The sequence below is a fragment of the Chaetodon auriga genome, chromosome 7 (genome assembly GCF_051107435.1).
Source record: "Chaetodon auriga isolate fChaAug3 chromosome 7, fChaAug3.hap1, whole genome shotgun sequence".
NCBI lineage: Eukaryota > Metazoa > Chordata > Actinopteri > Chaetodontiformes > Chaetodontidae > Chaetodon > Chaetodon auriga.
In genome coordinates, this window is record NC_135080.1 from 10,472,501 (window position 1) to 10,485,410 (window position 12,910).

At 42.6% G+C, this 12,910-nt stretch overlaps 1 protein-coding gene across 3 annotated transcripts in view; it reads left to right on the forward strand.

Annotated features, from left to right (window-relative positions):
* The window catches only part of LOC143323945 (protein jagged-2), a 41,501-nt gene that overhangs the window by 5,273 nt on the left and 23,318 nt on the right, over positions 1–12,910 (forward strand). For all 3 annotated transcript variants that reach the window (XM_076736134.1, XM_076736135.1, XM_076736136.1), the window contains exon 2: positions 37–384. In XM_076736134.1, the coding sequence (XP_076592249.1) occupies positions 37–384 (348 nt within the window). The remainder of the gene's footprint in view (positions 1–36; positions 385–12,910) is intronic.

A 12,910-nucleotide genomic window follows, 5' to 3' on the forward strand; every position in this document is an offset into this window, starting at 1 on the left:
CCCTCTGAATCTCCCCTCTCCCCCCTCTGGTCTCAGGCTGTGTGTGCTGTCGGGATGTTCGAGCTCCAGATCCGTCACTTCCAGAACCCGCACGGACTTCTGCAGACCGGAGACTGTTGCGACCTCCAGGCCAGCGGGGGGCAGCGCTGCTCAGCCAGGGACCAATGTGACACTTTCTTTCAAGCCTGCCTCAAGGAGTACCAGGCCCGGGTCGTACCAACAGGAGCCTGCACCTTTGGGTCGGGCACCACAGGGATCCTGGGTGGAAACTCCCAGTCGCTCCGCCACCGAGGATACGATGGGGGAGGAGGAGGAGGAGGAGGAGGGGGAGGAGAGGATGGGACTAATGGACACATTGTCATTCCCTTCAAATACGCCTGGCCAGTAAGTACAGGGGCACTGCTGGTTATCAGTATGGTTACCAAGGGAACAGGCTAAGCTTGAAGTACAACAATACACTCAAACTCAGACTGGAGTGGAATAACAATGACAGTCAGAGTTCAGACTCACCTGCTTCTACAGCTTTTCTGTCCTCCGAGTGAAAAAAAATCTGAAGACCAGACCACCTTTAAAAAAGCCTATAGAGTCACAATCACAGTCTGTTTAGGTATGGGAAAAGTCCTCTGTTAAATAGAATAGTTAATGTCCATCACGTTGGACTCAAATGTGCCATTCTTGGAGAAAGACGTCTGCAATTGTTGGACAGCTTTAGTAACTCATTTCTGCACAGATTGAAATTTTACACACAAAACAAACTACAAGCTTCTAAAATGTGATGTTTTGCTATAAATGAAACTTTCAAAGAAGATTAGTGGGAACTATTTTGATAATCATTTCAGTAATTTCTCATGTAAAAATGCATTTCATGCGTCCAGCTTCTCAAATGAAGCCGACTAAGGTTGAACAAAGCAAACATTATAAAAGAGGCAATATTTTCTAAAATTTTGCAAATCAAACAATCAAATCGATTACTTGGGAAAATAAACAGCAGATTTATCCATTATGAAAATAATCAATAGTTTCAGTCTGGCACCAAGAAACAACATTACAAAAAGTCCTGTGATGTGATGATTACAGTCATAAATGAAATTACTCCACAATATTACAGAATCTCAGTTTGCTACTCGCTGTCCTTCATCACACAGCTGATCTCCTCAGAGTCTTCTCCCTCCTAAACTTTCTGTACACAAGCTGAAAACTTTTGGTCCTTTCATTGTTTTGTTCAGGGTGTATTGAACAATCTGCATCACGATCAAACATCACGCCGCCGGCTGCTCCATCTTGTGTCCTCATTAAAGAGCAGACCAATTAATCTGCCATTAGCGCAACACTGGGCGAGTGTGGCCGAGAAGAGATATCGATTATTCAATCCGACTTTCTCTTTCCTCCTCCAGTCCTTGCTCTCTCTCTCTCTCTCTCTTGCTTTGCTTTTTCCCCGATTATGCAGCAAGAAAAATGAACATTAGTGAGTAAGGCTGAAGGAGTTTTTCATCACACACATTATCACACGTTATAGTGGAAACCATTAGTGGACTAATCGATTAGTTGATTGACCGAAAACTGATTGGCAACTCTTTTGATCATGGCCTAACTTTAGGCAAAAATGCATCTTTTAGCCTCTAAAATATGAATATTTGAGTTTTTTATGACACTAAAATGGACTTTTTTTGTGTTTTTGGACCTTTGATGGGCCAAACAAGCGAATTGGAGACATCAACCTCTGGGTTCTGGAAAATGGAGATTAATCAATTAATTGCAGAAAATAATTAGCAAATGAAAGTAATGAAAATAAGCTGCAGTCCTGGTATAATATTTCTGCTCATTTCCCGTTGTTTTGTTTGCTTTGAGCCCTGAAGTCCTTACAAAGACGGAAAGTGAGAAGCAGTACAAGCAGTGAGTGACACCATCCCTCCATCATCATGCATTAGTCGCTTTTTTCCTTTCATTTCATCAATTATTGCTTGTTTATCAGTGAATCTAGAGCTTGAGAGAGTCCTCTCAAAATGACTTGGCGAGGACATGAAGGAGTGAGGCACAGTTTTTCTATGGATTGCAGAGGTTTTGTTTGTTTCTTAGTTTTTTTCTCTTGCAGTGAAAGTGATCCTGCTGTCTTTCTTTCTCTCTTTCTTTTTTGCCTTTGGTCGCTCTCAGCATGGTTGACTTCCTTTTCATAATGAAAGTCTTACAGAAATGGCAGCAAAAGGTCTTGTCGCTCTAATTCAATTCATATTGTGTTGTAAAAATGTTTCTAATATCGCACAAAACCCAGGATACACACACACCCAATATACCCACACTGACCTGAGCACACACAAGTGCCTCCACGCGTGCATACACACACACTAGAATGTAACACAGGGTTGTCTTGGGTTTCTTCTTCTTGATTAGTATCAGCCCATTTACCTGTGAGACTCTCTGTCCCAGAGCCAATTATCCTTCCTTATCTGTGTACAGTTTGCCTGCATTTCTGTGTGTGTGCTGCGTTCGCACTGCGTGTGTGTCACGCTTTCCTTGTGTGTGTGTGTGTGTTTTTCTCCTCCTGTGCATTGGGGAGGTGTGTGATTGGCAGGTACGAGTGTGAGAAAGTTCTCCGTCAGAAAAGCTACCTGGATCAGTTTCTGGGCCGGGCCGCATGGCGGGCTGGGCTGCAGGGGGAGAGAGAGAGAGAGGGCTGGGACACACAGGGGCAGCGTCAGGGCGTTTTGGGCTGAAAGACTCGCTTTATCTGGCCATCTCTGGGAGGTGGAGGGTGGAGGGAGTGGGGGGGGGGGGGAGAGAGTGATCCCCTTGCCCCAGGTGAGGGGATGAACAGGTGAGCGTAGTCATTATGAGGAAAGGTGAGCCCTCTCTGTCTCCTGCCCTCCCTCACTTGTTCAGCCTTTCTCTCTTTCTCCCGCTAATCTCTTCAGGGAACAGTGTGCGGTTGTGTGTGTGTGTGTGTCTGTATTTGCTTATGAATGTGAGCATAGTTGTAATTCGTTATGTTGTGTTTGTTTTGCGTATGATCTTGTCGTGATTGCCTGGAGGTTTTCATCCCCGTTAGGCTGCTGTAAGTCTGCGCTGTGATTGCTCTGGTTAAAGCTCGGGCCATGTTTACCAGCCGGTTATTGTAAACAATGAGATCTCTCTCGGTTTCTGTTACATGCGAGTCTCATGTATAATCTTTATAGGAGAATTTGTAACAAGTCCGAGCATCAAACAAAAGATCCAGCACCCTGTCTGGGGCAAGAGGGGATTTGCTGTAAGGACTAGAGGGGCAAAGGAGAGCTTTATGGGCAGTCAGAGACAAACACAATACACCATGTTAATTAAGCTTTAGATATGTTAGTAGGTGAGTTTTTGAACTTCCCACTGAGCCTGGCTAACTGCTCACCTCTACTTCCAGTCTTTATGCTAAGCTACGCTAACCTAATTCCAGATCCGTACCAACACACAGACATGTGAATGCTGTCTGAAGTCATATGAAAACTAGAATGACAAAGGAAGTGATACCATATCTCTGCTGGTTTCCTCGTCTGCTTTCAGATGTGAAACCCAGATTTAACTTTGCCTCCTGGACATCGGTAACCTTACAGATAGTCTGAGGGACATGGCTTCATTTTGACCCCGGCATTCGAATCACAGACACTCAGCGGTCTGGGATGTTTTAGCTGCGGCGCCTCCGCAGAGACGGGAAAAGTTCAAAGACTTCATAACTGAGAGGTCATATCTTCAAGCCGTCTCTCTGTTGGTGGTTTCACTGCTGAATCTGTTTGGACGTCGAAGGGAAACAGAGAAAACTGCCAAGAGAGTGTGCTCAGTTTGTTCCTGATGAATCTGTTTATCTGACAGCAGTGGGAACAAGTCAGTGAATGAATCAGGAGGATGAATGAAAAGCTAAAGAGGAGGCAAGCTGGCAGGCACGCAGCGCTAAATGACCAGGTGGTGATAGTGCAGAAAGCTGCAGTTGATGTGCTTATTCCTCTACAGGTATAGTCTCAGCATCAGACCGCGGCTCACCACACATTATGGGAACTCAATCTGACGCTTCCTGACCTTTTGTCACTTGGAACTAGTTCATCAACGTCTGGTTAAGGCCCGCTCTTTGTTAAAATGGCTTGTGACAAATGATAGTATGATGGGTGCTATAGAAATACTGAACTTGAAGTGAATGGAGTGAAGGCCCCGCTGTTTATAATCCCCATGTCAAGTGTTAAAACTCACTCACGGTCAGGTTCGCTGCCAGAGGCCATAGCTGACTGTTCCTGGGAAAGACTCACACTGGCCTGAGAGTGTGCGCACAAATGTGTGTGTTCGAGTTTTCAGTGCGCACCAACTTTGTTCTTCTTGGCTCGCCTCTTTCATTCCGGGTAAATGTATCATGTGTGTTTGCATACAGTAGATATAACTCTTACATATTTGTATTATCACAAACTGAATTAAATGCAAGGTCATGCAGCATATTCTGAGCACAAAGAAGAGAAATGTTGGTGTCAGAGCTACAAATTATTCTGTATTTGTAAAAAATAGGTAGAAAATAGCATGACATGGAAATGCTCAAAAGTACAGATACCGCAACATTTGAGTAATGCTTTTCTGTCTCTGTACGACCAAACAAAGGCAATAATGGCAAAAATGCGATTTTGAAAATTGCATTCCATAATATTTAATATATAATTCCTTCTAAATCTAATAATTTAATTATTAAATATAATTAATAGTGGATCCACTTCAGCTTTTCTGGACAGTTTTCATTGGAACCAATTTAGTGTTCTGCCAAAGAAATACAGTACGGTCCCTGTAATAATTGTCAAGGTCTGTAGAGTACCCAGAGTAATCATCACATTGTCTCTGAAAAGACACATTGTTGTTGAGTGTCTCATGGGTAATTTTTTGATGCTCTGAGTACCACAAATACCATTCCTTTCACTTCTATTGTGTCGGGGTGGCGGCAGACGTGTCAGAGACAGATTACTGAAAACCTCAGGACATAAAATCTAAACCAGAGTGCACGGCTCCACACCAGGAGGACTGAGTGAGAAAATGTGTTTTTTCTAATCTGATTGACGTAAGCTTGCATTTAGGTGAACAAAGCACTTCCTCCTCAGTGAAATTCAGGCAGCTTCAGCATGCAAAGTGTGGCCGTCATGCAAATATGTTCAGGTACTGCTGGTCAAGTCGTCTCATCTCTCTCTATCTGCTCTACTGTTATTCTACTGTCTTTCTTTATTAAAGCAAAAGTATCAATACAACAATGTGAAAAAGTCACACTTTCATAAAGGTACAGAAGCAAAATGTACTTAAAGTGAATGAAAACGCTCTTGGCCCAATGACTGATGTTATACATCATTAGATTGTTAACACTGGAGCATCATACTCTACATCATACATCATACTCTAAGTGGTATCTTACTGCTGTAGGTGGTTGAGGTGGAGATATCTTAATGACTTTATGTGGTTCAGTAATTTAATCCAGTTGTTTCCAATGTAGGGGTTGGGCCCCCGTAAGTGTGTCACAAGATAAATCTGAGGGGTCATTAGATGATTAATTGGGAAAAAGAAAAAAACAATTGTCATTTTTGGACTTTTCTTGTTGCCAATGAATTGTGTTTCATTAGCTTATGCTAAATGAAAATCTTATTTGAGAGTTAGATGAGAAGAGATACACCTAATGTCTGTCAGTTAGATATAAGATTACAGACATCAGCTGGTTATCTTAGCATGTCATAGCATGACAGCTCTCTGTTTTTTTTTGGGGGGGGGGGGGGGGTTGGGAGGCTAAGTTGTGAATTTTACTATGGTATAAGCAGCCCTGCTCTGCGTCTGATTGGCTAGTACTCGTTGCCTTTGTTGGTTGGATTGGTTAGACTTAGGCATGAGGATTGGTTTGAGTAAGGGTCAGGATATCAGGCAGTGGTTAGTCAAAGTAGGGTGGGTCATACCAGACTATTTCTTGCCACTTCCTGTAGTCTCTGCTGATTTTCTAGCAACTACTCAGAACCAAGTAAGAGTCCAGCACATGAACCCTTTACAAAATGGCTAATTGTCTTGCTTTGGTTTTTGCACAGACTAAACAAATGAAATATAACATGCTAATCAGTGACCATTAGACATGCAAGTGGGTGGATTTTGTAACCTTTCAACAGAGCCTGGCTAGCTGTTTCCCCCTGATTCCAATATTTGTGCTATGCTAAGCTAATAATAATCTAAAAGTAAGCCTAACTATAGCTCTCAGATGAACATAGTGGAGTAAAAAACACAATATTCACTCTGAAATTAAATGAAATAGAAGTGCAAAGCAGCATAAAGTTCTCTACTAATGTTCCTCAGAATTGCACTTAAATACGTCGTATTTTAGTTACTTTCCACTCAAAAACTGATCAGAAGAGACTTTCTTTACCATCACACACACGCACACTCACTCTCTGTCACACACACGGCTGTAACCTGTGCATTCCTGCTGTGTGGGAGCCGAAACAGGGAGAAGTCAGCGAAGGGAAACGAAAGGAGAGGAGCATAGTTGGAGCTTTCTTTCTCTCGCGAGTCTCTCTTTCACTCTTTCTCCTCCCATCGTTTGTGCTCTCCTCTCCTTTGTCCCCTAATTGACTCACCTACGCAGCCTCGCATACCTGCATGTACGCTGATACTGTTGTTCACATCGTCTGTGCACATAAACCTGCAGGCTTGTACACACACACACACACACACTTTTCTCCTTATAACCTTTTCTCTCACTCCCAGAAAACACACACAAAACACAAAGAAGGTTAATTCCGTCGGGATCTGGAGCTTGTGTTTTTTAGAGATAAGTTAATAACTCGGGGGTAAATGTCTCAAGGGAGGCGTGTTTTAATGATTTCATTTGTGTGCAAATTGGATTGAGAGTAGGAGTCTCTTTATTAGAAAAGAGGCATTTACATGATCACTGTGAAATTACAGTCTCTGAATGTCATTGTGTGTCATTGAATGGAAATCACAGGTGTACAGCCTTTAAAATGGATACACAGGTGTAATCAGAGCAAATAGTTGACTTTCTTCGCTATCGACCTCTTTCTCGTCGTATCTCCTTGCCCTCCTTCCTCAGCGCCTCTTATCCGTCATCTTGCTCCCACACACACCCTCTAACGCTCTCTCTTGTTCAGATCGCTCATTGTAAAGCTTTTGTTCTGCATGTCACTGCCCTCCAGTGATGTTCAGCCACATCACGTCCCTGTGGATTAGGCAGAGCAGTTACAGTATAGCTGTCGTCAATCCTCCCCGTCTCTCTGCGGTTTCTTGTGTTGCCGAAGCTTCACAGGAGCAACCACAAACATTTTGAGCCGTCACATTGTGAAACATGCTCTCACCAGAGTCCTCAGTGTGATTTCAGTTCTGTCCCATGACGCCTCTCCGGCTCTGGTCTGTCATTCCCATCGTCCTTACTTACCGTATCCTTAACTCAGTGTGTCTCATTATCACATGATAATCCTGTGCTCTCATTTTTGTGATGATTTTACTGGTTATGATTCCTACTTTACTCCACCTGTCATACCAGATTACTGAAAAGCTTTTAAATCCTCTTTATGCTGATTTATTGTATATTTTAATATAAGATTTATGTGAATTATCTGTCTGTTTATCTGTCTATCCGTATACTGGGTGATGTTTTCACATTCATCTCTTGTTAATTCGCCGACTGAAGCGTTTCGTATGGTATTTAGCTTGATGTCCCTTCCATGTTAAAAAAAAACATGGCTCTGATGGCTGATCTGACAGGTCTTTGGTGGTGTAGCTGAAAGTGCAAAAAACAATCCAGGAAGTCTTCCTTGATATCAAATGGAGCAGGCAACTAAAAACCAAGGCACTCAATCATCAGATGAAATAATGTTATTAGTTTATTCTTTCAGCAGCAAACAGCAAAGTCTGAGGGAGGATTTTTTTTTTTAACCTAACTACCTCTTTTGAAGGATGAGGGAGACAAACTGAAAGCATCTCTGGCTCTTTGTTTGAGCAGCTGTTAATTGACAGCAGTGTCTCTGCTGAAGGCCCTGCATACCCACACAGGTGTTTTCACTTACTGGCTTATTAGACCTCCGCTCAGGGTGAGGATGGGTGGGGCAATGCAGGAAATTATGTGACGTTATGTGATGTTCTAATATATAATGTTAGTTGAGAATAAAAAGAGAAAAGGTTTCCCTCCTACATCTAAACAATCATTTATTTCAACTTATCAAGACTGTATGAGTCAGTTTATGAGCGTGAAACTTCCCCATTCTTTTTATTTCTTTTCATCAGCCTACAAGCCAGCACCTCACCAGTGTAAGTGTGTGTTTCTCAGTTCTTCAAAGGTGTAAGTTTTACCATCTTAGCAGGTGCAACAAGACTAACAGGAGAATAAGAGTCATTGTCATTTTGTACAAACCTACATCGACCTGAGCAGAAGTCCAATCAGCCACATCAAGTGAAAACACCTGTGTGGTAGGAGACACTCAGAAAGCATTCAGACCTGAGTGCCCGGTGATACAGACAGTGACTCTTATTTTTATTATATTTATACAAGTATCGTGTTCACTCTGTCTTCAATATTTCCCCCAAAACCTTTCTCCAGCACCAATTTAACACTGTCAAGCTTAGGTGTGTTGGCGTCTCTGATAAGGTCATATGAAATGTACGCACCAGCTGCTTTATCACAGATGTACTGTAAGCGGGGTGGATTCCTTAAACGTAAGATTCGTGCTGTGATTCACATTTTCCTACTTTTTCTATTCTTGTTGGACAATTAGTTTGGCAAGACTTTGGGAAAATGCACACACACACACACACACACACACACACACACACACACACACACACACACAGACATACCACTCCCAGACTTGTTTCTCACTCATAATGGCTCTATCTGAAAGTGCAGCCGTGGATGTGAAGCATCCAGCGGCTAGACAAGGTAATTTCCTGCGGAAGTCAGAGAGGGGTGGGGGTTTGTGGGGGGTGAGGGCATTCGGTCTGGGTTGCGATGTCTGCTGTGAGGGAGGGGTGGAAGGTGGTAGAAGGAGTCGAGATTAATGAGCAAAAGGGTAAAGTTGATGCAGGCGCTGTGGAGGGGAGACTGAGTGAAGAAGAAGGAAGTGAGAGTCGGGGAGGGGAGGGAGGGTGTAGGGCTGTTGGTGGATGATCTCAGTGTGGAGCACAGGTGTTTTGGGTGGGGGGTGTAGACGTAGACAGGGAGCTGTGTGTGTGTCATAGTGGCTTACTCACTATGTTGAGAGAATCATAAGCAGCAGGAGGACAGGATGGAGATGGGGCAGGGCGACATGCAGGATGAGGGCAAGTCATGTCAAGAGGCCTCTGTTGTTCCACAGCGTTTGAAGTAGCTGCATAGTTTAGTTTAAGTCAATTAACTCGGCAGGAATGTGACAGTCAGACAGACAGAGAGGGATCGAGGATGAAGACAGGGTCAGACAGTGGAGGATAGAAGTACTGTACTTTACCTGAGTGTTTCCATTTCATGCTACTTCTCCAAATTGTGCTTTTTACTAAATCTAGATTAAGATTAAGATTCTACAGTGAAAAACAAATGATAATCCTATAAAATCCAATTAATTGTTTAAGATTAAACCAGTGTCTCCCAACCATGACCTCTTCCACAGAAATGAGCACACGAGCTTAAAGTCAGGGAACAATCAATTTCATTTCAATAACTATTCAAGGCCCAAAGATGTCAAATTATCGAATATTTTACCAAGAAGATTAGACAAAAGGCAAAAAAGCAATTTTTTTTCCTTTTTTTCCCCTCGATTAATCATCTCTCAACCCCTCAAATTTATCTTGTGACCCTTTGGAGGAGCCTGACCTTTAGCTTTGGAACCACCAAACTAAACTTCCTGGCTGTATATGAAATAGTTAAAACTAGCTCCACCTCGACCAGCTGTGACAGTAAAATACACATTTTACTGCAGAATGAGTACTTCTGCTTTGTGAGATTTGAAGTATGTTTCGCTGACGATACCTTCATATATTTACTTGAGCAGCATTTTGAATGCAGGACTTGTAATAGAAGATATTAAGTGAAGAATCAGAGTACCTCAGAGAGAGTCTGAAGGAAGACGGTGCGATGACAAGGGGGCAGCGGTGGTGCTGGTGGGTAAATGGAAAAAGAGCGAGGGTGGAGAAGGCAAGATAAAGTCTGATGCTAATTATGTGCAGAATGAAAGAAAAACAGAGGAGACGGCGAGAATGGGAGAACAGAGACATTTAATTATAGAGACAGGGTCATGGGAGCAGGGTGGGGTGGACTGCTTCACACCAGGGGTCTGATTCCACATCTCGTGCTGTGTGTGTGTGTGCGTGTGTGCGTGTGTGTGTGTGTTTTCTACCTGAGGGCAGGGAGATTGCTGGCATTGGATAATATCCGCAGAGACTTTAGAAATTCACAAATTAGCCACTCTAACATTGCTCTCCTGTGCACGGGCACCTCCTTGATCCAAACAGATTGATTTTTGTCTTTGTCAGCCAAGAATTCATCAATAACACAATAATCATGTTTGACACAAAGATGCTTAGATTGTGCGTCTGTGGGGAGCCTCAGTGGCTGGCTGACATTTTATTTATTCTTCAGCGGAGCAGAAATCAATCTGAAATGTCTTATATTTTCAGCTTTTTGGCCTTATTCGTTACACTCTAATACAAATAACATGAAGCTGGCAGCCAGCATCAGCATACTTTCATATTTACTGTATTACTTACATGTAAGCTTTGCTGCTGGAATAATGATGCCATTGTTACTGTGGTTACCTCCGCTACTAATTGTAGTGCAGGTGAGGCATCAGCCATCCAATCCGGCACCGGCACAGCTGCTGTCATGACAACGGTTTGCATGTTTGTGCCAGTCGTCTTTTGTGTTTGTGCATGTGTGAGTCTGTAATTACGTGAGCTTTCTGATGTTAAGGGTGAGAGTTGGCAGGTGTGTGGAAACAACAAACGTCCAGCTGCAGATTATGAATATTAAAAGTTGCATGACAGATTTGCTGTTAATTAAATTTTCTCTGTCATCTACACAGTCAGTGTTTAATGGTCAATTAAACTAGTCTCCTCTTCGTGTGTGTGTGTGTGTGTGTGTGTGTGTGTGTGTGAGTGAGCATACAAGATTTATACTGTGCCGTCTGAGCGCACTGATGTTTTATATGTGCATGCAGGCTTAAGTGCATTTGTTTAATTACTGTATGCAGATGTTACTTGATGTTAATGAGTTCAGACCTGTGAGTCAAACAGTGTAGGGCGTTTGATTTTATTTCTATTGTTATCAGAGGAGTCAAAAAATATAGTTTATACTGATAATGTACAGTTGAATAATTGAGTGTTGAAACAAATATCTTAATTGCATAACTAACAGTATTAGATTTCTGATGTAGTACTATTAGTACTAGTATTTTTGACTTGTCCTATCGTTTATTTTGTGGTAACACTTAATTTCACAGTTCTTTCATAATTTCCTAATGATTTCCAGGATGTCTAAAAAACAAAAATGTAATTATACGGAAAGTAGAGGCCGTGTTTAATTGGTACGCATCAGCTAATTGATTCCAGTTAATTACTTGCGCTGCAGAATAACTGAACAAAAAAAATTGAAATTAGCCTGCAAACAAAGCGTATTTTTATAGTAACACTGCATCAAATGATAATGTGAAAACATGTGAAAGGAGTCGCTCGTAGTGATGAACCTACAGAGAATCAGCACCTGAACCTGCAGCTCCGCTCGGCTTTAGCAGTATTCAGCTCACTGTTTAGCTGCCCGGCCACAAATTTTACCATTTTGGTTCCCTCTCACTCTCTCATGGTGTTGTTTTCAGTCGCACTGCTCAGCACCAAACAGCAGACAGACACTGTGAGCAAATAGCTGATGAGCATACTTTAGCATTTAGCTGCTAAAGAGGCAGATATTTCCTTCAGGAGTTGGTCATGACCAAGACCTGGTGACTTACGTTCACCCGGTAGTCAGAAATATGACTTGAAATGAACGATAATGTTGTTCTGTAACTGCTGGATGTGTAAATGAGCAATTGTATGTTAACAAGATCAACATATGAACTTAAAAAAAATCAGTAATTTAAGTTTTTAGGAGCCTTCAAAACACGGTGGAAACTTGATAAATTATTTGGAAACTACAGACTGATAAAATAAAATGTTTTGGTCTGTTTTCAGGCCTTCATAGATGGAGGCTATTGTTAAATGATAAAAGCACCAAATCCTGTTGTCTAAAATGACAAATGACACATTTTGTCTGCTACACTTTCCATTGTAGTACGTAGACTAATATTTTCAGGGCTGGAAGCATTGTATATGGAAACATAAAGACTGTGACCCGGGTAATATTGAATGACTGTGTGCGGCGGAGTTGCGTGCGTGTACACCAGCATATCTGGCTGTGTGTGTAAGCATGTATGCATTAGTGTGTGAGCTCTGAGGGGAAATTCCTCTCACAGGGCTGGGAGTTCTTCCTGTCGTAGAGCTGTGTTTGTACAGCCTGGCTTTGTCGGGATATCCTACCCTGCCCATGTCTGAGAGAGAGGGAGAGATGGAGGGAGGGAGGGATGGCAGGGGGTGAGAGAGGGGCACTGATGGGAGGTGGTGGGGGGATGGAGAGTCAGGGGTCAGGCTGAGAGACTGGAGGGATGAAACACGGAGCAGTGGAAGAGGCAGTGGTAGGAGTTTGGAGGATGGAAAACAAGGTTGAAACCGTCATTCAATAGAATTTGGCATGCCACCACAAATGTCTGCACAGTGGTTTGAATTAGCATAGTTAGCTCTAATCCCGAGCTTTACCGCTGTTAGACTGGTGTGAGGCTGGAGGCGAAGGGACAGGGCCAGACGACCAGACAGCTTACAGCCTGAGGGAAAGACAATTTATCATCAGGACTAATTCTCTTGTTTGATGTTTTTTTTTTTTTTTCTT